The sequence below is a fragment of the Hylobates moloch genome, unplaced genomic scaffold, assembly GCF_009828535.3.
Source record: "Hylobates moloch isolate HMO894 unplaced genomic scaffold, HMol_V3 SCAFFOLD_7, whole genome shotgun sequence".
NCBI lineage: Eukaryota > Metazoa > Chordata > Mammalia > Primates > Hylobatidae > Hylobates > Hylobates moloch.
In genome coordinates, this window is record NW_026652282.1 from 57,991,512 (window position 1) to 58,017,461 (window position 25,950).

Consider the following 25,950-nt stretch of genomic DNA (forward strand, 5'->3'; position numbering starts at 1 on the left):
GTGCCTGTAATCCCAGCTACTCGGGAGGCTGAGGGAGGAGAATTGCTTGAACCTGGGAGGCAGAGGTTGCAGTGAACCGAGACAGCACCACTGCTCTCCAGCCTGGGCGACAGAGTGAGACTCAGTCTCAAAATAAACAAATAAACAAACAAACAAAAAAACCCATAGTAATAATTAGAAAAACTCAGAAATGAGGTGGTAGAGCTAAGGAAAATATTAGAAGTAAAAGAAGTCATTTCAGAAATGAAGACTAACAAGAAGAAAGTCAAAAGTAAATAAATACAGCCAATAATGCCAAAAGAGACTAAAAGTCAAAAAGAAGAAAAAATTTGAAGAAGGAATGAAGATAATATATATTTTACCACAGTAAAAGATAAACACTGAAAAATGAAGATACCCAAAGTGTTCAATGTACAGGTTCAACGTACAGGTTCAATGTAATCCCCATGACAATTCCAAGGGCATTTTTTTTTTCATAAATACAAAAACCCATCCTAAAATTCATATGAAGTTTCAAGGGATCCTGATTTCAAGACTTAGCTATGAAGATATAGTAATCAAAACAGTATAGTACTGAGATAAGGACTGACATATAGACCAATGGAATATAATAGAGAGCCCAGAAATAAACCCTCACATATATGGTGAAATGGTTTTTGACAAGGGTTCCCAAACTATTCAATGGGAAAAGGACAGTCTTTTCAACAAATGGTGCTGGGAAACCAGGATATCCACAGGCAAAAGAAAGAAGCTGGATCTTTAACTTATATCACACATAAAAATTAACTCAACATGGATTAAAGGTGTAAACATAAGAGCTAAAACTATACAAGTCTTAGAGGAAAACACATGCGAAAATCTTCATGACATTGGATTTGGAAATGACTTCTTGGATATGACACCCAAAGCACAGTCAACAAAAGAAAAATCAGACAAATGGGCCTCATCAAAAATTTTTAAAAATCTACTGTTCTTCAAAAGACACTAAGAAAAAGACAACCCACAGAATGGGAAAACATATTTGCTAATCATATTTTGGTAAGGGGTTAATATCTGAAATATATAAATAATTCCTACAATTCAACCACTATAAAATACAAACCCCTATTAAAAATGGGCAAAGGACTTCAATAGATGTTTCTCTAAAGAAGATACACAAATGGCCAATAAGCACATGAAAATATGTTCAACATCACTGGTCATTAGGGAAATGCAAATCAAAAACACAATAAGAGAACACTTCAAACCCATTAGGATGGCTTTTATCAAAAAACTTAAAAATAGTAAGTGTTGACCAGGATGTGGAGAAATTGGAACACTTGTGCATTACTGGGGGGAATGTAAAATGGTACAACCATTGTGGAAAAAAGTATGATGATTGCTCAAAATGTTAAACACAGAATTACAATATGATCTAATGATTATATTATTAGGTAAATACTCAAAAAAACTGAAAGCAGGAACTCAAAAAGATACTTGTAATATCTATATTCACAGAAGTATTTATTCATAATAGCCAAAATGTCAAAGCAACCCAAGTGTCCAATGAATAGATGAAAGGATAAACAAAATGTGGTACAGTCATGTGTCACTTAACAACAGGGGTACATTCCGAGAAATGTGCCATTAGGCAATTTCATCTTTGTGTAAACACCATAGTGTACTTACACAAACTTAGATGGTATAGCCTACTATACACGACTATATGGTATAGCCCATTGCTCCTAGGCTACAAATCTCTACAGCATGTGACTGTACTGAATACTGTAGGCAATTTTAATGGTAAGTATTTGTATATCTAAACATATCTAAACCTAGAAAAAATACAGTAAATATAGGGTATAAAAGATAAAAAAGGGTACACCTGTATAGGGTACTTACATGAATGGAGCTTGTAGGACTGGAAGTTGCTCTGGGTAAGTCAGTGAGTGGTGAGTGAATGTGAAGGCCTAGGATATTACTGTATACTACTGTAGACTTTATAAACACTGTATACTTAGGCTACACTCAGTTTATAAAAGGATATTTTTCTTTCTTCAATAATGGAGTTTACTGTAATTTTTTAACTTTATAAACTTTTTAATATTTAAAAAACTTTTTGAGTATTTTGTAATAACACCGAGCTTAAAATACAAACATTGTACAGTTGTACAAAAATTTCCTTTTTATATCCTTATTCTACAAGATTTTTGATTTTTAACATTTCAAAATCTTTTTTGACTTTTCAAACTTTTTGTTAAAAACTTAGACATGAGAAAACACATTAGCCTAGACCTACACAGGCTCAGGATCATCAGTATCACTGTCTTCCACCTCCACATCTTGTCCCACTGGAAAGTCCTCAGGGACAATAACATGCATGGAACTGTCACTTACTATGATAATGCCTTCTTCTGGAACACTTCCTGAAGGACTTGTCTGAGGCTGTTTTACAGTTAATTTTGTTTTATATACTCTAAAATAGCAATAAAAGGCTGGGCGTGGTGGCTCACGCCTGTAATCTCAACATTTTGGGAGGCCAAGGTGGGCGGATCATCTGAGGTCAGGAGTTCAAGACCAGCCTGGCCAACATGGTAAAATCCCATCTGTATTAAAAATACAAAAATTAGGGATAGAGCCAAGATGGCCAAATAGGATCAGCTCCAGTCTACAGCTCCCAGTGTGAGCAACAGAGAAGACGAATGATTTCTGCATTTCCAACTGAGGTACTGGGTTCATCTCACTGGGGATTGTCAGACAGTGGGTGCACGACAGTGGGTGCAGGGCACCGAGCATGAGCCGAAGCAGGGCAAGGCATTGCCTCACCCAGGAAGCACAAGGGGTCAGGGAATTCCCTTTCCTAGCCAAGGAAAGGGGTAACAGACGGCACCTGGAAAATCAGGTCACTCACACCCTAATACTGTGCTTTTCCAAGGGTCTTAGCAAATGGCACACCAGGAGATTGTATCCCATGCCTGGCTCAGAGGGTCCTATGCCCACGGAGCCTCGCTCATTGCTAGCACAGCAGTCTGAGATCAAACTGCAAGGTGGCAGCAAGGCTGGGGGAGGGGTGCCTGCCATTGCCCAGGCTTGAGTAGGTAAACAAAGCAGCCAGGAAGCTCGAACTGGGTGGAGCCCACAGCAGCTCAAGGAGGCCTGCCTGCCTCTGTAGACTCTACCTCTGGGCGCAGGGCATAGCCAAACAAAAGGCAGCAGAAACCTCTGCAGACTTAAATGTCCCTGTCTGACAGCTTTGAAGAGAGTAGTGGTTCTCCCAGCACGCAGCTGGTGATCTGAGAATAGACAGACTGCCTCCTCAAGTGGGTCCCTGACCCCCAAGTAGCCTAACTGGGAGGCACCCCCAAGTAGGGGCAGACTGACACCTCACACAGCCGGGTACTCCTCTGAGACAAAACTTCCAGAGGAACAATCAGGCAGCAACATTTGCTGTTCACCAATATCTGCTGTTCTGCAGCCTCCGCTGCTGATACCCAGGCAAACAGGGTCTGGAGTGGACCTCCAGCAAACTCCAGCAGACCTGCAGCTGAGGGTCCTGACTGTTAGAAGGAAAACTAACAAACAGAAAGGACATCCACAGCAAAACCTCATCTGTACGTCACCATTATCAAAGGCCAAAGGTAGATAAAACCACAAAGATGGGGAAAAAACAGAGCAGAAAAACTGAAAATTCTAAAAATCAGAGTGCCTCTCCTCCTCCAAAGGAACGCAGCTCCTCATCAGCAATGGAACAAAGCTGGACAGAGAATGACTTTGACGAGTTGAGAGAAGGCTTCAGACAATCAAACTACCCTGAGCTAAAGGAGGATGTTCAAATCCATGGCAAAGAAGTTAAAAACCTTGAAAAAAGATTAGATAAATGGCTAACTAGAATAACCAATGCAGAGAAGTCCTTAAAGGACCTGATGGGGCTGAAAACCATGCCACGAGAACTACGTGACGAATGCACAAGCCTCAGTAGCTGATTCGATCAACTGGAAGAAAGGGTATCAGTGATGGAAGATCAAATGAACGAAATGAAGCGAGAAGAGAAGTTTAGAGAAAAAAGAGTAAAAAGAAATGAACGAAGCCTCCAAAAAATATGGGACTATGTGAAAAGACCAAATCTATGTCTGATTGGTGTACCTGAAAGTGTCAGGGAGAATGGAACCAAGTTGGAAAACACTCTGCAGGATATTATCCAGAACTTCCCCAATCTAGCAAGGCAGGCCAACATTCAGATTCAGGAAATACAGAGAACGCCACAAAGATACTCCTCGAGAAGAGCAACTCCAAGACACATAATTGTCAGATTCGCCAAAGTTGAAATGAAGGAAAAAATGTTAAGGGCAGCCAGAGAGAAAGGTCGGGTTACCCACAAAGGGAAGCCCATCAGACTAACAGCTGATCTCTCGGCAGAAACTCTACAAGCCAGAAGAGAGTGGGGGCCGATATCCAACATTCTTAAAGAAAAGAATTTACAACAATGTGTCTGTACTTAATGCCACTGAACTGTATACTAAAATGGTTAACTGTAAATCACTTTCAATGGTAAATTTTATGTTATATATATTTTACCACAATTGAAAAAAATCAATTGAATTTCTGTATGTTAGCAATGAACAATTAGAAATTGAATTTAATAGAAATTGAAATTAATAGACCAAGATCATTTGCAATATCATCAACAACATAAATTCTTTAGGATAAAGTTAACAAAATATATACAAGATTTTTATGCTTGAAAACTACAAAATATTGATGAGAGAAATTAAAGAAGACCTAAATAAGTAGAGATCTATGCTGTATTAATGGATTGGAATACTTATTAATACTGTTAAGATGTTAACTCTCTCCAAATTGATCTATAAATTCAATGCAATCTCTATCAAAATTTCAGCAGGCATTTTTGTAGAAGTTGACAAGCTAATTTTAACATTTAAATGAAAATATAGATAACCTAGAATAGTCAAAATGATTCCAAAAAGGAACAAAGTTAAGGATTTACACAGCTTAAGTTTTCTACTTACTATAAAACTACAATGATCAAGAGAATGCTGTATTAGCATAAGAATAGATATCTAGAACCAATGAAATATAATACAGTCCAGAAACAGATTCAAACACTTATGACCAATTGATTTTTGACAAAAGTGCCAAGGCAATTCAATGGAGAGAGGATAGTCTTTCAGTACTGGTGCTTGAACAACATGATGTCTATATGGAAAAAAAAAAATGAAACGATCTATTTCACACACACACACACACACACACACACACTTACTTAATTCAAGATAGATCACAGACCTAAACACAAAAGCTAAAAGTATAAAATTTTTAAAAGGAAGCATAGGAGAATTTTTTTTGCCATTTTGATGTAGGCAGAGATTTCTTAAATAAGACACAATAAGACATAAACCATAAAAGAAAAATATAATAAATTTGATTTCATTAAATTAAAACCCATAACACACCTAGTAGAATAGTTAAAACTTAAGATTGGAAATGCCATATGTTGACAAGGCTGTGGATGAACTGGCATTCTCATTCATTGCTGGTATGCTGGCATGTATGTATAATGGTACAGCTGCTTTGGAAAACAGCTTGACAGTTTCTCATAAACTCAAAAATACACTTATCATATGACCCAGCAATTTCATTTCTAGAAACTTTGGTTTCTCCAAAGAGAAACCAAAACAAATACCCACACAAAGACCTGTACTTCAATGTTCATAGTAGCTTTATTCATAATAGCCTCAAACTGAAAACAACCAAAATATCCATTAGCAGATGAACGGATAAACAAATTGTGGTATATCCGCACAATTGACTACTATTCAGCAATAAAAAGAAACTATTGATATATTCAACAACAAGGGTGATTCTCTAAAATTCTAAAATTGAGTGAAAGCCAGATTTAAAAAAAAGGTAAAGTACATACCATGTAATTCCATTTATATGAAACTCTAGGAAAGATAAATCTAACCTATAGTGATAGAAAGCATACCAGTCACTGCCTGGGGCTGGGAATGGAGGTGAGGATTGACTGGGAAGGAACACAAGGAAATCTCTAGGGATAATGGAAGTCTTCTATATCTAGACCATGGTAGTCGGTAAATTTGGGGTATAAAGTTGTCAAAATTATCAAACTATACCTAAAATGAATGCATTTTTGTATGTAAATTATATTTTTATAAATTCATTTTAAAATAAATTAGTAATGACTTGTAAGGGTTCCTTTAGTTTTAAAATTCAGTGATTAATGAGCCTAGTCCCCCACAAAATCCTCTTTGACTATAATACCTTTTATCAGGTTATACTGATACTTTAGAAAAATGCAGGCAGAAGATACCTCAAAGTTCTCTTAGTCAAAAAATTCTTCTGATGCTTGAATCTCCTCTATAACATTTATACCAAGTCATTCAGTCTTTACTTAAATATATTCAAGATGAGAGAATTCACTCTATTTTAAGAAAATCCATTTCAGTGTTTTGGTACGCCAAATCATTAAGAAAGGGTTTCCTTATGATAATCCAAAATCTCACTCCTTGTAGGTCTCACCCATGGAAGCACTCATGAAATAAATTTAATTTCTTTACCCCCTGGCAGCCATTCAAATATTGGAAGAAAGCTATTGTGTTTCTCGTAAATCTTCCATTTCCCAAGTTTAACATCCACACTTCGTTTATTCTTCAAATAAGATGGTTTTTAGTGCTCTCACCATCCTCAGTGCCTTCCTCTTGGCACACTTGGGTTTGTCAATATCCTCCTTCATAAGTGGTGCCCCTCAATCCAATACAATACAGATGCTCCTCAACTAATGATGGGGTTACATCCTGATAAACCCATGGTAAACTGAAAATATCCTAAGTAGAAAGTGCATTTTCAACTTATGATGGATTTATCCAGACATAACCCCATGGTAACTTGAGGAGCTTATTGAATGAGTATTGCTTTCATACTATCATAAGACTGATAAATCCTAAATCGAACCCTTGTAAGTCAAGGGCTGTCTATACTGTTGTTCCCTTGTATCTGTAGAGGATTGGTTCCAGGACACCCTCGGATATCACAATCTGCAGATGCTCAAGTTCCTTATAGTAGGTGCATATAACCTACACACATCCTCTTGTACACTTTAAATAATCTCTAGATTACTTACACCTAATGCAACGTAAATGTTCTGTAAATAGTAGTTACACTGTATTGTTTTATATTTGCATTATTTTCTATGTTGTATTGCTATTTTCTAAATTGTTTTTTTCTGAATATTTTCAGTCTGTGTTTGATTGAATCTGTACATCAGATATATTCTAACCAGAGCAGAATAGAGGGTGATTGCCACTTTTTCTCCTTCTATACATTAAATCTCTATTGATTCAACCTAATTTGAGCAAACTTTCTTAGTATTTTTGTCTTATGCAGTGCTTATAGTCAATAAAATGTACCAAGTGACTCACATATGCTGCTGTTAAAGCCATATTTTATCTATTTTGTTCTTGTACAATTGGTTTTGGGGATCCAATTATAGGATGTTTTGTTGTTTCCTGTTTGTCTTCGTCTTGCTAGAATAGGCTCATCATTTCAACCCATTAAGGTCCCTTCAGATCTGACTCTATCTTCTAACAAATCAATTACTCTTTTCAGCTTCACATCATATGTACATTCAATCAATATTCACAAATGTCCTCATCTATATATTCCTATTCTAAGTTCATATGGTATATACCACACAATGATGTGTGATTGAACAGTCTTTTATTATTTTCTAATTATTTTATATTTGTAAATATTGTTTCCGCATTAATATTTTAGGTTCACTTACAAAATAGATCATGTCTTCTACTTATTCTATAGTGCTTGGCACAGATTAGGCATTCAATATTTGTTGACTTGGAATCTCAATCAGGGTATTTTACAGTATAGCTGTATCAAATGAGTCACAGCTGACCTTCATCTTATGTTTCCTTAGTGGTTTTTTTTTTTTTTTTACATCCATATAGATGCGTTTGTGGGAAAGGTACATCTACCTAAGAATTACCAAAAAAACCCCTCAGAATCAGTCAAGCACAAGCTGATGAAGTACAGAGGCCACAGTGCCATCTAGTGAATATCACTAGTTTATGTCTGCTGGTCCCAAGCTCATTTTTGGTCCTATAATAGAAGGGCATGATTTTTTGAACTTTATATGGTAAAGAGAAACAATATATAACCAGCACATGAGACATAACTGTCTTCACTTTAGGTCACATAAATATTCTATGAATAGTCTCATCTTTGTGGCTGTTGTAAGTCTTACGGCCATTCTGTGATTTGAGAGTGTGGTTCAGTTTTATCAAACTATAGTAGTACTAATGATATTCATGTACCTAAACTGCAGTTGCAAGCTGAGGATGGGACTTCTGTACTGAGTTAAAGAGTACCCAATTGTGCATTCCCATTAACTTACACCGACTATCACCAAAACAAGTCATTATCCATCTGTCAACTAACATTAAGGTTTTATTATGGTTTGCAGCAAAATCCCATTATATCAAGGTGTGATAAATTGCTTCTGTATTTAGAACCCAAGCTCATTTCCTTCATCCTTAATCCATTCAAGCCTATGACTTGCACAAACCAAACATTTTTAAATCCTCAAAAATAATATAGCAAAATCAGGATACCGGGCTTAAGGCACTACAAACACCTCAAAGGCAGAGTTGATATCTATGAAACGACATTGTTTAATATTGTCTCATGCAAAGTACTGAAGATATCTGAATGGATAATAGCAATTTAAAATTTTGTATTTATACAATTTAGAAAACAAACCAAAGAAATGATCTATAATTGGCATTGTTATCTCAAAAAGATGTTGCCAAGTGTGCGAGCTAATGAATCTGTAACCTAATCTACTAAAAGTTCAGGGGAATCTATTTCTCAACTCCTTTGGCCTGCCCAAATTAACTTCTGACCTATGATTCAATATTTCATTTTAAATGAAAATAAAATGTGTTCTCACCCTCAAAAGAGAAAAGAGCTGAGCTGGAGAAAGTTATAGTGGGATCATTTTTAATAGTATAATCTCATTCAGCTCTGATAATCAAAGAGCACTCACAGATCTTAATCATTATTAATTTCCAAATTATGCATAGTAGCAAGGACAGAAATAGCATGAGGAAATGGAATTCCTATATCAGAGGAAGTTGATTGACAGGTATTTATTGAGTCTTTATAACTATTTTTAATGTAATGACCATCTACTATGCATTAGGCACTATGCTGGGTACAAGGGCAAATAAAGATAAGATATGGTCTCTGTCCTCAAGGAGGTCACTGACAGTCCAATAGATGACTAAGGCAGGTATAGAAATAACTAAAATATAATGAGAAAACAAGTATCTAGGGATAAACAGAACTGTTACAAAGTCTTGGAGGAAAGGCAAGACAAGGAAATTTCTTCAGGAAGCTAAGAATGTCATTAAGAGTTAGGCTTTGAAAAAGGGAATTTTAAGCCAGGCTTTGAAAAGGGAATTTTAGGGATGCAGGAGAGAGGTAATTTGCAATGAAGAAGCATGAAAAAAGATACTGAGGTAGAAAACATAGATCATGGCTAGGAAGCAGCAAGTACTCCAGTTGGGGACAAACATAGTATACAAGGAAATAAAACAGAAACCGTTTCCATGAAAGTAGGTTGTTATAAAGCCAGGAAGCCCCTTGGATTATGTCTCCTGGCATGAGTCTACTTTGCTTTGACTTTCTGCTATGTTTTGATCCAGCACAAAAGCCCTCACCAGAAGCCAAGCAAATGCCAGCACCATGGCCCTTGAACTTCCCAGCCTGCAGAATCATGAGCTTAAATAAACCTATTTTCTTTATAAATTACTCAGTCTTAGGTATTCTGTTATACCAACACGAAACAGACTAAGACACCACTACTTCCCTGATCACATCTCCTAATTCCCCTAATGTTCCCTCGGCTCCAGCCACAAAGGTCTCTTTGCCATTCTTTAAATACCCTAGGGCCTTTGCAGTTGTTATTCCCTCCATCTGGAATGCTCTTTTTCCTCAGGTCTCTACTTAAAAACAATCTTCTCAGTGAGGACTTCCCTGACCACCCTATCTAAAAGTTCAACCGTTCACCCTCCTCCAAAACATTTAATATCACCCTTTCCTGCTTAGTTTTCTCCTTAGCACTTATCAATATTTAATATACCAGGAGTCAACAAACTATAGCCTTTGGGCAAAATCTGGCCCACCATATTTTTTGTACAGTTCATAAGTTAGAACAATTTTACATTTTAAGTGACTGAAATAAATCAAAAGAATATTTTATGACACATGAAAATTACATGAAATTCAAATTTCAGTATTCCAAAACATAGTTTTATTGGAACACAGCCACACCAATTTGATTACATACTGTCTATGGCTATTTTCAAGGCACAACAACAGAGTTGATTAGTTTCAGCACAGACTGTATGGCCTGCAAAACCTAAAATATTTACTGTGGTTCTTTACAGAAAGTTTGTTGACCCCTATAATATAACATAATACTTATTTATCTTTTTATTGTTTGCTTCTCCTAGTGGAAAATAATGGGGACAGCAGTATTTGTCCATGTGGATAAAGGTTTTTATATATTTTATTCATTACTATATCCCCAATGCCTAGAACAGTACTTAACACATAGGAGACAATAAATAAATATTTTTGAATGAATGAACAATAAAAAATTGGATTAGAAAGTTTGGCAACAAAAAGAAGGACACAGAACTGAAGTTTGAGGAGGATTACAAAGGTGAAGGAAGGTTTTTGGATAAAGAAGACTTCAAGGTAATTATAGTGACAGGAGAAAGAAACAGTAGGCCAGGCGTGGTGGCTCACGCCTGTAATCCCAGCACTTTGGGAGGCCAAGGCAGGCAGATCATGAGGTCAGAGTTCGAGACCAGCCTGGCCAAAAAGGTGAAACCCTGTCTCTACTAAAAATATAAAAAATTACCCAGGCTTGGTGGCCCATGCCTGTAATCCCAGCTACTCAGGAGGCTGAGACAGGAGAACTGCTTGAGCTCAGGAGGCAGAGGTTGCAGTGAGCTGAGATAGCACCATTGCACTCCAGCCTGGGCGACAAGAGTGAGACTCTGTCTCAAAAAAAAAAAAAAAAAAAGAAAAAAGAAAAAAGAAAAAAGAAACAGTAGAGAATGATTAAACAGCTAGGGTTGAGATCTGTAGAGTAAGGTCCCCAGACAAAGTTACTTCTTTCTCATAGGTAAGAGAAAAGAAAGGATGGGTGAAGAGGTGAGAAATTGATGAAGTTCATGTCAGTGGCTACAAGCTCAGCAAATCACACGATAAGGTCTTTTGCTACAACAAAGGAGAAAGCATGGGTACTTAAGGACAGAAAAAAATGTTTTGGAATTATCACTGTGGGGAATGTGATAAAAACTCAACAAGAGTCAATATTATTGACTACCTAGCTGAAAAATCATGAAATTTTAGCAAATCCAATAAACATGGTTTCATAAATTTTCCCAACAATGCTCAAGCAGCTCAAAGGAAGGAGTGAAGAAAGACAATGAAAGTTAACAAAGGTTAGACACTGGCAAGGTGGGATTATTAAAATATGATGGATTGTGTATTTTTTTCACCTTTCTGTCTGTCCTAGTGCATAAGAGGATATTCATTGCATATGGAGGGTATCCAATCAATGTCTGCTAAATTCAAGACAAGAAGGATGAAATGGAGAAATACACTAACAGTAATCAACAAAGTTACCTTGAATATATTCAAAATATCCTTTGGCTTCACCACTAATCTGGCCACAAATGATACAGTTACATATTGAGTACACACCATTAAAATACACCTGGTTTACTGTTCTCCTATTCTTCCTAACCTCACTATTAATACCATTTGAATTTCCAATTATAAACTCAGTGCTATACTAGGCTCTAGGACCAAACTTGACATTAGAAGAGATGTAAGTAGCATTGCTTAAGTCTCAGAAAACTGTATCTAGTCAACTTGTATTCCTCTTCTGGTCATTGCTTCCCAGTTTGGCTCCCTATGCAGAGGCTCTGCTCTTAAAAACAGCCTCATATCCTGGTCCCTTTAGGTTTGGAGATCTACTTTGCTCTTTCTAGTATGTCTGCACATACTCCTATTCCTCAAAGATTTGTGTACTGTCTCAGAGTCCAAATATCTGTGATTGAAACCCTGTTCCCTGCTGTTATGTTTGTGTGATGCCAACCACCTGTGTGCCTGACTTACAGACTATTTCCAACATTTAGATTTCTCTCATTGCCATGCTCTGCTTATCTGCCCATTAGGATACCATGATGTCAGCTGCTTGGGTGAGTTGAAGGCAACTATACTTTGTTCATCTCTGTAACCTCAGAGCCTAGCATAATGTCTGGCACTGTGTTTTTTCTTTCTTTCCTGACTGGCTGATTAGATATCCTCCCTTGGCCTGCAAATGCACCCATTCCCCAACTAGCATGTCTACATCCAGACAGAGGTCCTTCCCAAGCTGCCTGGCTCACTGTGTCATAAATCAAGGAAGTTATAAAAGCTCTGTGATTGCCTCCTTTATTGGTCTTTAAGTAAACAGTAGGCAACTACCTTTCTGAAATAGTGCTGTCCTGTGCAGAATTAGGTAACAAAATCTACATGATCATCTTCCTTTTAGATCTTAAACTGTAGGTAACTATTTTCTGAAACAGTTAAATGCTAGCCTGTGCAACACTATGATGAATTAAGTAACATTTCAAGTTCTCTTCCAGGGCTGCGAATTTATAACATATAAACTAAATAGCAAATATTTTCTTGAAAGAAAATCTAAAGTACTTAAGTCAGATAAACAATTCTTCAAAAATAAACCTTCAAAGAAAACATCTGGAATCACTACCCTTAATCACCTAGGTGAACAAAGGTTAGACCTGTCATTAAAACTTGAAAGGCAACAAAAACCTTTATATTTCATTTGGGTCCACACTTGCCCTTCTAGTTCTTTGTCCTTCTAAGAGCGAATACCCCTCATTATGTGCATACCATATGATACCCAAAGGAAGAAATGTCCTAATTGCTTTGGAAAGTATTTCCGTTCTATCTTTAAACAAGCTTTTATCTTCTTTACCTTCTAGAATTTTGTCCTGATAAGAAATCAGTTAAAGAACATTTTCTAGGGTGGTTGGAAAGGCAAGAGATAACAACCTAGAAAGTGAAAGAATGGCCACTTCATTCAAGTATTTGGTCTCAATGAATGCTTGACAAAAGTGTGTACTTCAAAATTTAGTTTGCTGCGAAGGACAATATTACAGATGGTTAGTAGCAGATAACTTTGTTCAGGAGTTCCAATGATATATTACCTTTCAGAATAGGTGTGAAAAATAAAGGGTAAGTAATAGAATTAATGGTATTCCAAATTCTCTCTTTCTTTGGGAAGTTTCACTCAATGTTTACAGTGTGCAAATCAAGAAAATGTCAATTTGACCTTGTTCTATATGAGGGAACTCTCAGACATCCTAAACTAACAGCCAAGAAGTCACAGCATGGCATCTATCTCTCTGCCACTGCACATAAGAACATTTGCTACCTCTGAAAATAGATAAATCAAAGGACCTTATCAAATTGTTGCAAACTCAGGTAACAGCAAGCCATGTTCCTCTGCAGCTTGGCGAAGTCCAGATCCATTTCAACAGGTGAATAAAACCTCAGAGAATAATAGTACCATTGTAGGGCATCAGTGTAATTTTGTACCTAAAGTTTAAAAAGAAACAACAAAATCACAGCGATGTCGCTACCCTATCTTTCCCAAGTCACCTCTAGAAACAAATAAAAGATGCTGTTGGTTTATTTTTTAGGCAACCAAAACACAATATCCTTTATATTGGGTTCTAAGTGCATTTTATTATTAGTCTTGGTCAACATAGGTTTTAGATAAAGTGGCAATCAGTATTCTTTCTTTTTCCTACACATTAGAAATTTCACAAATAGGATGAAGAGTCTAAGAGTGAAGTAAACCACCCCAGAAAACTTAAAATCTATTTTAGAAGTTATTAAAACAACAACGATAAAAATTTTAAAAGAGAACACCCCTAATTCACCATGCTAATGCAGCTATTTTCATTTATCTATGTTCAATTTTAACTTTATTCTTTTGTATATTTACCTAGTTGTAATCATAGCTTATATAGAATTTCATGTTCTATTCTTTCAATTTAATTTTGTTTTGTACATATTAATCTATGTTGCTATGTAGTCTTCACAGTAATCAATTTTAAGAGATACATAACATTTAATCAAGTATATAATGACTTTCTTAATGTTAGCTATTTAGTGAATTTGCAGGGTTTTTACTATTGTAATTGATGCTGCTGTATTTGTATACAAAAATACATTTTTCTCTTCAGTAAATTTAAAATTTTCAATGGTAAGAAGCTAGCTAGGGAAAATCTTATAGAAATAACCTGGATCTTAATCTAAGAAAACTGAGACTGCTTATAAACCAAGGTAAGGTAAATGACTCCCTCGTACCCTATCAAGAAGCTTCATATTTTTCAATTAAGAATAGGAGCCATTAGGACCTTCAAGGAAGAAAACACCCTCTTCAACTAGAAACAATTGTGCTGAATAGGTAAAACACTGCCTTTGACTATTACATTAGTCATAGTAGATTAGAAATATGTCATATTAGAAATAGTCAATTAGAAACAAGATTACATTCCTCTCCAGTGTTGGAAGTGGATGTTTTAAGAAAATTATTCAGCAAGACTGGAAAATTAGAGGAAAGAAAAAGAATCAATAGAAGAATGGGAATTCTGAAGTAGTTCTTCACCTATTCAGTAAAAAAATAAATAAAGGCCTTCTAAAAGAGAATACGAATATCATTCCATCTTGTGGTACCTAACCATAAGACCTAGGTTTCTACATGCTCCTATAAGGGATTCTCTTTCCTTCTCTTGGGTCTAATTCTTTGTTTCTCAGACTTTGTTCCCTTTTTTCTCTTCATGTCTTTTTCCTATAAAACCTACCATAACATTTTTTGGAAAACAGTTTTATTGAGGTACAAATGACATACAAAACACCATGCATATTTAAACTGTACAATTGTTTTGATATATATACATATATGTACACGTATATACACATATATATGTGCATATATACATATATACACGTATATATGTATATACGTGTATATATATACATATATACACGTATATACATATATACGTGTATATATATACACACATATATACACATATATATGTATATATATATACACACACATAGCTAAAACCATCAACACAGTCAAGGGAGTGAACACATCCATCACAACCAATTTTTCTTTGTAATCCCTCAGTCCAGCTCATTCTGGTCTCTCATCCCCCAAGCAGTTATGGATGTGCTTTCTATAACTTTCTATAACTATTAATTTTTATTTTATAGACTTTTATACAATTGAATCATCTAATATGTATTAATACTTTTTTGCCTGGCCCCTTTCACTCAGCAAAACAGTTTCTAGATTTATCCCCATTATTGCATCTATCAATAGTTCATTCCTTTTCATTGCTGAGTAGTATTTCATTGAAGGATATACCAGTTTGTTTATCCACTCACTTGTTGATGGACATTTGGCTGTTTCCAGTTTTTAACTATTACAAATAAAGCTGCTATCAGCTTTTACATGCAAGTTTTTGTATGGATAAATAATTCCTTTTCTCTTGAGTACATGCATAGGATTGAAATGGCTGGATCACATGGTAGGGGCAAGTTTAACATTTTAGAAAACTGCCAAACTATTTTCCAAACCGTTTGTACTATCTTATATTTCCACCATGAAGTTCCAGTTCCTCAACATCTTCATCAGCGTTTGGTATGGTTAATCTTTTCCATTTTGGCTATTCTAAGAATCATGTATTGGTATCTCCTTGGGGTTTTCATTTGCATTTCCCTAATGACTCATAAGTCATCCTTTTTTGTGTGCTTATTGTCATGCATATATCCCTTTTTGGTGAAATGTCTGTTCATATCCTTTGCTAATTTTTGAATTGTTTTTCTTTGTACGTTGAGTTTAGAGAGTTCTTTTTATGTTTTAGCTACTAGCCCATCATTGTATACATGGTTTGAAAATTTTTCTCCCAGTCTCTAGCATTTTTCATCCATTAAACAGGATCTCTTTTTTTTTAAGTATAATTTTCGCTTTATTTTCTTCAGAGGATAGCTTTTTTTTCAGTCCTTAAGGACTCAGCTCCATATGTAGGCTTTGGTGGAGGTTGGTGGGCAGCACCCACAGGTCTAAATCAGGGTTGGGGTGTTTGGTCCTTACTGGCTTCACGAGATTGATTCTGGACTACCTTGCTATGAATGGTGCAACTCATGCAGTAATGTAGCTTCACAAACAGCTTGAGAAGCACATAGACATCAAAGACACTGGCTTCAGATATGTCCCTGATAGCTGTGGCCTCTACTATGTTTTGTTGTTTTCTTTGTTTTTAGTTTTAGAGACAGGATCTTGCTCTGTGACCCAGGCTGGAGTGAAGTGGCATGATCACAGCTCACTGCAGCCTTAAACTCCTGGGCTCAAAAGATCCTCCTGCCTCAGCCTCCTGAGTAGCTGGGACTACAGGTGCATGCTACCACACCTGGCTAAATTTTTTATTTTTGTAGAGATGGTGCTCCTCTATATTGCCCAGGCTGGTTGGTCCCAAACTCCCAGGCTAGAGCAATCCTCCCGCCTCAGCCTCTCAAAGCACTGGGATTACAGGCATGAGCCACCACACTTGGCTTTCTACTATATTTTGAATGATAAACTTCTTAACATGCTTGTCTTTAGTCACATATCAGATGCAGTTCATGCAGGGAATAGGCTGCACATGGCCTGGCCTAGATCCTAAAGATTTTCTTCTATGTATTTTTATAAAAGTTTTATAGTTCCACATTTTACATCTAATTTTATAATCTATTTAATTTTTGTATAAAGTGTGAAGTTAAGGTCACGGGTTATTTTTTTCTATGGATGTCCAATTTCTCCAGCACCATTAGTTGAAAACACCATCTTTTTCCATTGAATTACTTTTGTGCTTTCTCAAAAATCAGTTGAACATATTTATGTGGGATTATTTTTTGGTTTTCCATTCTGTTCCATTGATCTATGGTTCTATCTCTCTAATGATACCACACAGTCTAGATTACTGTAGCTGTATTAAAAGTGTTGAAATTGAATAGGGTAATTCTTTCTGTTCTATTCTCTCTCAGGATTGTTTTGGCTATTTTCTTTTTATAATTTTTATTTTAGGTTTAGGGGTACATGTGAAGGTTTGTTACATAGGTAAACACATGTCACAGGGGGTTGTTGTACATATTATTGCATCACCCAGATATTAAGCCTAGTACCCAATGGTTATCTTTTCTGCTCCTCTCCCTCCTCCCATCCTCCACCCTCAAGTAGACACCAGTGTCTGTTGTTTCCTTCTTTGTGTTCATAAGTTCTTATCATTTAGCTCCCACTTATAAGTGAAAATATGCATTATTTGGCTTTCTGATCCTGTGTTAGTTTTCTCAGGACGATAGCTTCCAGCTCCATCAATGTTCCCGCAAAAGACATGATCTTTTCCTTTTTATGGCTGCATAATATTCTATGGTGTATATGTACCACATTTTCTTTATTCAGTCTGTCATTGATGGGCATTTAGGTTGAGTCCATGTCTTTCCTATTGTGAATAGTGCTGCAATGAACATTTGCATGTATGTGTCTTTATGATAGAATGCTTTTTATTCCTCTGGGTATATATCCAGTAATGGGATTGCTGGGCCAATTGGTGTTCTGCTTTTAGTTCTTTGAGAAATAGCCATACTACTTTCCACAGTGGTTGAACTAATTTACACTCCCACCAACCATGTATAAGTGTTCCTTTTTCTCTACAACCTTGCCAGCATCTATTATTTTTTGACTTTTTAATAATATATCTTGGCTTTTTCATTCCATTGTTTTATATATAAATTTTAGAACAATCTTGTCTCATATTTTTCTGATGCTTTTGTTTATAACCAATTTGTATCTTTATGTTTAAAGTACATTTCTTTTAAGCAGTACATAAACTTGGGTCTTGCTCTTTTATCCAGTTTGACAATCTCTGCCTTTTCGCTGGGGTCTTGAGGTCATTTTCACTTAATGTGATTTTTTTCATATGCTTAGATGTAAATCTATCATCTTGCTATTTGTCTTCTATTTGTGCCATCTTTTTTGATCTGTCTTTCCTTTTTCTGCCTTATTTTAGATTATTTGAATATTTTTATGATTTGATTTAATCTCTTTTTTTAAAAAAAAAACTCTTTGTTTTGCTATTTTAATGGTTGTTTTAGGGTACATAGTATATATGTTTAACTTATCATAGTCTATCTTCAAGTGATGTTATACCACCTCACTTATGGTATACTTCCATTTCTCTCTTTTTGGCCTATATGTTCTTGTCATGCATCTTACTTTTACAGGTTATAAACTGCAAAATACAATGTTATTATTTTTGTTTAAGCAATAAACTATCTTTTAAAGAGATTGTAATAATAAGAAAAAATCTTATCAATTACTCATATAATTACCATTTCTGGTATTCTTTATTCATTTGTATAGATTCATATTTCCATCTGGTGTAAGTTTCCTTCTGCTCGGAGGACTTCCTTGTAATGTAGATCTTTGAGTGATTAGTTATTTCAGCTTTTAAATGTCTGGAAGACTATTTTGCTTTCATTTTTAAAAAACATATTTTTATTATGGTGAAAAACACATATCATAAAATTGACTAATCTGCAACCAATCTCCAGAACTTTTTCATCTAGTAAAACTGAAACTCTATACTCATTAAACAGCTCCACATTTTCCCCTCCTCCCAGCCCCTGGAAACCACCTTTCTTTCTTTTCTTTTTCTTTTTCCTTTATTTTCCTTTCTTTTCCTCTCTCTCTCTCTCTTTTCTTTCTCTTCTCTTTTCTCTTCTCTTCTCTTCCCCTCTTCCTTTCTGTTTCTTTTCTTTTTCTCAGAGTCTCACTCTGTTGCCCAGGCTGGAGTGCAGTGGCATAAACTTGGCTCATTGCAACATCTGCCTCCTGGGTTCAAGTGATTCTCCTGCCTCAGCCTCCTGAGTAGCTGGTACTACATGCATGCACCACCATACTTGACTAATTTTTGTATTTTTAGTAGAGACAGTGTTTCACCATGTTGGCCAGGCTGGTCTTGAACTCCTGACCTCAAGTGATCTGCCCTCCTTGGCCTCCCAAAGTGCTAGGATTAAAGGTGTGAGCCACTGGGTCCGGCCCATTCTACTTTCTTTCTCCACGGATTTGACTACTCTAGGTACCTCATGTAAGTGGAACCATACAGTATTGTTTTTTGTGACGGGCTTATGTCACTTAGCATAATGTCCTCAAGGCTCATCCATGTTATAGCATGTATCAGAAGTCCTTGCTTTTTAAGGCTAAGTAATATTCCATTGTTTGAGTATACCCCATTTTATTTATCCACTCATTTGTTGATGGAACTTGGGTTGCTTCCACCCTTTGGCTGCTATAAACATGGGTGTGCAAATATCCTGCTTTTAATTCTTTTGGATATACAAGCAAAAGTGAAAATGCTGCATCATATGGTAATAACATTTTTAATTGTTTGAGGAGCTGCCATACTGTTTTCCATAGTGGCTACACCATTTTTCGTTTGTGCCAACTGCTTTCATTTTAAACAATACTTGTGCTGGATACAGAAATTTAGGCTGACAGGTTTTTATTTTCTTTCATTATTTTAAAGATGCTGCTCCACTGAGTTCTTGCTTGCATTGCTTCCAACAAGAAATCTGACGTTCTCTTTAATTTATTCCTCTGTATATAAAGTGTCACTTTTATTTGGCTGCTTTTAGGACATTCTCTTTATCACTGGTTTTGAGCATTTTGATTATGTGCATTGGTGTCATTTTGTGTTTCTTGTGTTTGGGGTTTGTTAAGATTTTTCTATCTGTGCATTTAGAGTTTTCATTAAGTTTTGAAAGTTTTATTTCTTCAAATATTTATTACCTCCATCCTCATTTGGGAATCCCAGTTACCCGTATATTAAGCTACCTAAAATTGTCCCTAACCTCACTGAACTCTTTTAATTTTTTTAAGGGTTTTTTCCCTGTGTATTTCATTTTCAATAGCTTCTTTGCTATAACTTCAAGTTCATCAGTCTTTTCTTCTACAATGTCTAATATGATGTTAATACTATCCAATGTGCTTCTCATCCTAGACATAGTTTTCATCTTTAGAAGTTTGATTTGGGTCTTTATATATCTTCCATGCCTCCACTTAACTTTCTGAATGCATGAAATACAATTATAAGATATGTCCTCTGTTAATGCTAACTTCTATGTCAGTTCTGGGTCAGTATCCATTGATTGCTTATTCTCCTCATTATAGGTTGCATTTTCATGCCTCTTCACATGCTCAGTAATTTTTTTGCTGGATGCCATTGTAAACTTTATCCTGTTGGGTGCTGTACAGTTTTATATTCCTATAAATATTCTTGAACTCTGCTCTGGGAAGCAATTAAGTTCCTTGGGATCAATTTGATCCTTTCACACCATACTTTTATAATTTTTAAGGTAGTTCTGGAGCAGGACTTAGTGTAGGACTAATTATTCCCCTCTTCTGAGAGAAGACCCTTCTAAGTTTTCTACCCAATGTCCCATGAATTAGAGGTTTTCCAGACTGGGTGATAAGAATAGGCCTTATTCTCAACCCCATGTGAGTGGTAGGCACTGTTCCCTCTAATATTTTTAGGTGGTTATTCTGCTAGCTTCAGGTAATCTTGCTTCATGTATGTCCTGATCAGAACTCTGCTAAACATTGGAAGAGGACCCTCATCTCACTGAAGCTCTATAAAGTCTTTTATTCAGTGTGTTTAATTTTGAATAGCTTCTTTGCTCTGACTTCAAGTTTATCAATCTTTTCTTTTACAATGCCTAATCTATGCTATGTGGTCCTCTTCAGTACTTTGTCTTATAAATTCTGGCTGCCTTGGTCTTCTCAGACTCAACTGCATCTCAAATCAGGACGCTTGCCAGGCTCTGCTTCAGATCCCCTTCTTGTGCTTTACCCTGGAAACTCAAAGCAGTAAGCTGCACAATTGTAATGCTCACTTTCTTTCTTTCTTTTCTTTCCTTTTTTTTTCTTTTTTTTTTTTTTTTGAGATGGAGTCTTGCTCTGTGGCCAGGCTGGAGTGCAGTGGCGCCATCTCGGCTCACTGCAACCTCTGCCTCCCAGGTTCAAGCGATTCCCCTGCCTCAGCCTCCTGAGTAGCTGACACTACAGGCGTGTGCCACCACACCCGGCTAATTTTTTGTATTTTAGTGGAGATGGGCTTTCACCATGTTAGCCAGGATGTTCTCAATCTCCTGACCTTGTGATCTGCCTGCCTCAGCCTCCCAAATTGCTGGGATTACAGGCGTGAGCCACCACGCCTGGCCAATGCTCACTTTATTTCTTGTCTCCCAGGGACCATTCTCCTTCATTGCCTGACGTTCAGGGTCATAAAAGCCATTTTCTTTTTCTTTTCGTCTATTTTGTCTTGTCCTTTGTGGAGAGGGACTTGTTGTTCAAGAAGGGACATAAAACAGTCCCTGTTACTACATATTAATTGCAAGTGGAAGCAAACACAACTTTTTTTTAATGGTACGTCCCATTTGATTTATATACACAGGGATACAAATGTATAATACACAAAGATTAGAAGGAAATATACCAAAATTATAAATGATTGTTCTTTGCTTTAAAAAAAATTATCTTTAGGTTTACAGGAAACCTGAGTTGTCTTGTACAGGTTTTTTTTTTTCCATTTTTTTATTACACCGTAAGTTTTTAAAGGGAATAAAACTCTTTCTCAGCCCTCATGTTAAAAAAATTACATTCTTATATCTTAATATCAGCGATGACATTTCCCTACGCTGTAAGCTCTCAATGGAGAGGAATCATGTCTTATTATTTTTAATAAACTCTTGCACAATGCTCATTAACACTCTATATTGTGAATATTTAATAAATATATGGTATCTAAACAGACAAAGATTATTAAAGTATTTGATGCTCTTTTATTTTTATAGTGAATGCACTATTTTTTGTTGCAGTGGAGAAATAATATAAAGAATGAAAAAGAGATTATTCTCAAACCTCAAAACTACTGGCAGCTTTTCTCCACAGAATGTTGTGTAACCAGTTCATTAATTCTGCTGTCAGTTGTCTTCCTGTTTGGTGAGGTTGAAAAAAAAAAAAGCTCTGAAAATAAGAATCTAGTCTATTACATTAAGTAGAGTGCTAACTATACTCAGAACCTATAATCTTTAAGTAATGGCTACACACAAAAAAATTCAGACAGGTTTTCATCATCAATTTTAGGTTTACTACCACAATTGATAATATAATGCAATCAGAGTTTGCTAGAATCACAGTAATTCTCCCATCAATCTGTGATAGTTTTCCAGCCTACTCTCTTTTTAACGGATTTTCCACATTCCAAATTAGATCATCATCTGGTGCCTTAATAAGGTTATTGTGAATGAGCAGACAGCAATGCCAGAAATCATTAATAAGAAGTGCTTATACTATTACGTACTAAATAGATCAGATCAAGTTCACAAGAAAGGCCAATTATGCCTTAAAGCCTTTGTAAAATACTTTAAGACCATGCTTACACATAAACTTTATTACTTTAAATCTTAACTTGCTTTGATTGTTTCTGGTCTAGACATTTACAGAGTTCAAATACATTAGCACATTAAGGTAAAGTTTAAACTATAATAGAATTCTGCACCTCCTCTTCTGCCCTTTGGCATAAACTATCAATTTCCACAAAAGTCTTGACTAGAACATTAGGAATCTCTGACCCTCTAGCCCAGTCAGCAAATGTAGTTTGTTCCATGACTTACTTAAAAATACTCACATGAGAGTAAACAGCTACTAAATGTATCTGCTTGAAATATTATAATACTTTGAGAGTGTAAGTGTAACTTAGATGTCACAATAAAACAGTCTAAGTGGAATTTTAGGAAAATGAGTTATTCTGTATAATCAAGTTTTCTGGTTAACTGGCAGTTTACTTTCTTTAAATAAAAATCACTTCTGAATGTAAAAAGTCTGAATATTTTCATGAAAGTTCTTAAATTTTCTAAAAAGTAAACAAACTTCCTAGTTTTCTTAAGCATAATTCAACTTTTTCTTGACCATTTGAGGTCAACATTAACAACTATTTTATTTTATTGTACTATTAATATATCACAGTGATGCTTTTGGGAGTTGTTATACAGTACAGATTGTTGTATTAAAAAATTTGAAGTTGTTTTATAAAATTGGTAGAGTTTTTTTCTTCCCTGTGGTCAGGCTATCTGTATACTTCCCTTTAAACATTTTCTCTGTTTGCAAAGTGCTACCATTAAAATGCTAAGAGTAGGAAAACCGGATAACCAAGTTTATCAAAACTGGGTCTAAAAATAATTGGTAAATGCCTGGAGGGAGGGTGTTATCAGTAAAATATGGTTCTTAGAGATCATCTAGTCAGATGACTTCCTTTAAAAAATTAATGACTTTGTTTTTATAGAAACATGATTTGTGCTCATAAAAATTCAAACAATATGGTAGAGTATTTAGAAGAAAGCAACACATGACCTAAAATGCCACCATTCAGAATAAACCCGAGTTAACATTTAGTGACTATCACTCCAATTATATCTCTACATGCACTTAGTTGGAAGGACAAGGTGGTGAAGAGAATTTTCTAAGAAAGGGATCATGCTATCTGTGTTCTTCAGGGTACAGAAGTTCTGCAGGGAGGCAGAGGATTAGGGGAATGCTGAGCAGATTTGGCTCTACATCTCTGCTTTAACCAGAAAAACTCTAATCTATTTCATTCAGGGTGGGGTTCATATAAGATTGCATCACAAAAGGATGCTGCTGCTGAAAAGAAGTTAGAAACCAGGAGTTTAGTTCACAATCATCATTTTATAGTTGAAAAAAAATCAAGGTCCAGAGAAATTGACTTGTTCAAAGGTACACAGTTAAACTGAGATCAAACTAGAGATACTAAATTAGGCTTGTAACCTCACAATATTCCACCACATGTGAGCTTTAAGCTCAGAAGTTTGTCTGTTTTTGATGATGTTTTCTTATTTTTGCTTAGTTTCTCATTCCACTTGCCCAATTTGTGGGATGTGGACAGGTGAGGTGTTACTGTTAAAAGACCATTAGGGAGGAAGGAAAAAAGGAAGTGGAAGAAATCCACTGACTTGAGGATTTTGCTATTATTCTGACATCTAAGAATTATACACAAATTAATATGTTTCTAAAACACTTGCGAAAATCCCACTGACCTAAAAAGATTTCTTCAATCTTCTCCTTGGCAAGCAGTTCTTCCTTCCTTTGTAAAAGCATGTCAATATACAGCATCAGAACTTTTCCACTATTTTCTGATGACTTAAAACGTTCATGAATAATCGTCAGGAAATGAAACCCAACAGATTCTCTGTACAATGAGACACAATTTTAAGCAATGTGAATAGAAAAACTGGTTATTGATCAATGGGACTAAAATGTATTTCAGTGTGAGCAAAATAAGCCAGATAAAAGCATATCTGAACTCAGGTAATGTTATTAAATGTCTAAATAAGCTTAATTTGTCAATATTACATGATTTAATTTAATTTCAGTTCATTAAGCCATAAACATTTTTTATTAACACCTATAGTCAGATAATCATTTCTCTCCTAATATCTACTTTATGTTTTTCCCAGAACTGATTGCAAGCTTTAAAAATTGGTTACTGAGATCCAGTGAAGTTACATGAAAAGACATGAGAAATTTACTAGTTCCTCAGCCAAAACCTCTTTCTAAAAACTTGTTTATGTTTGATTACACAAATAATACACTAGTATCTTCTATTTAAAAATGTAAACAGTTCACGGGTTGGAAGACTAAATATTGTTAACATGTTGATATTCCCAAAGTGATCTACAGATTTACAGATATTTATCCCTATTAAAATCCCAGGCCAGGTGTGGTGGCTCACGCCTGTAATCCTAGCACTTTAAGAGGCTGAGGTGGGCAGACTGCTTGAGCCTAGGAGTTTGAGACTAGCTTGGGCAAGATGGCAAAACCCTGTCTCTACAAAAAATTGGCAGCCGTGATGGCGCATGCTTGTAGTCTCAGCTACTAGCAAGGCTGAAGTGGGAGGACTGCCTGACCCTGGGAGGTCAAGGCTGCAGTGAGCTGTGATCAGGCTACTGCACTCCAGCCTGGGTGACAGACTGAGACCCTGTCTCAAAAAAACCCCAAAATCCCAATGAGATATTTTGCAGAAATGGAAAAAATCCATCCTAAAATTAATATGGACTTTGCTCAAGGGACCCCAAAAGCCCTAAACAAACTTGAAAACAAAGAGCAAAATTAGATGATTTGTACTTTCTGATTTCAAAACTTATTACAAAGCCATAGTAATGAAAATGTGTGGAACTGGCATAAAGATAGACATATAGACCAATGGAAAGGAATAGAGAACGCAGAAATAAATCTTGTCATATCTCATCAAATTATTTGTGACAAAGGTGCCAGGACCATGTAATGGTGATAGGACAGTCCTTTCAGCAAATGGTGCTAGGAAAACGGGATTTACACATGCAAATGAATGAAATTGGATTCTTATCTTATATCATATACAAAAATTAATTCAAAATGGATCAAAGACCCAAATGTAAGAGCTAAAAAACTGTTTCCATGGGACCAAGTGATTGTACATATAGAAGACTCTAAAGAATCCACCAAAGAACTCTAAGAACTAATAAATTACTTCAGTAAAGTTGCAGGCTACAAAATCAACATACAAAACCCAGAAGCGTTTCTTTATGCCAACAATAAAATATCCAAAAAGGAAATCAAGAAAACAATCCTATTTACAATAGCATCAAAAATATACAAAATAG

General features: G+C 35.8%; 1 protein-coding gene across 1 annotated transcript in view; it reads right to left on the minus strand.

Moving 5' to 3' along the window:
• The window catches only part of TEX11 (testis expressed 11), a 363,344-nt gene that overhangs the window by 147,882 nt on the left and 189,512 nt on the right, over positions 1-25,950 (minus strand). The window contains exons 10-12 of the mRNA XM_058441322.1: positions 24,346-24,497; positions 22,154-22,239; positions 13,579-13,716 (exon numbers count right to left, since the gene is read on the minus strand). Coding sequence (XP_058297305.1) covers positions 13,579-13,716; positions 22,154-22,239; positions 24,346-24,497 — 376 coding nt within the window. The remainder of the gene's footprint in view (positions 1-13,578; positions 13,717-22,153; positions 22,240-24,345; positions 24,498-25,950) is intronic.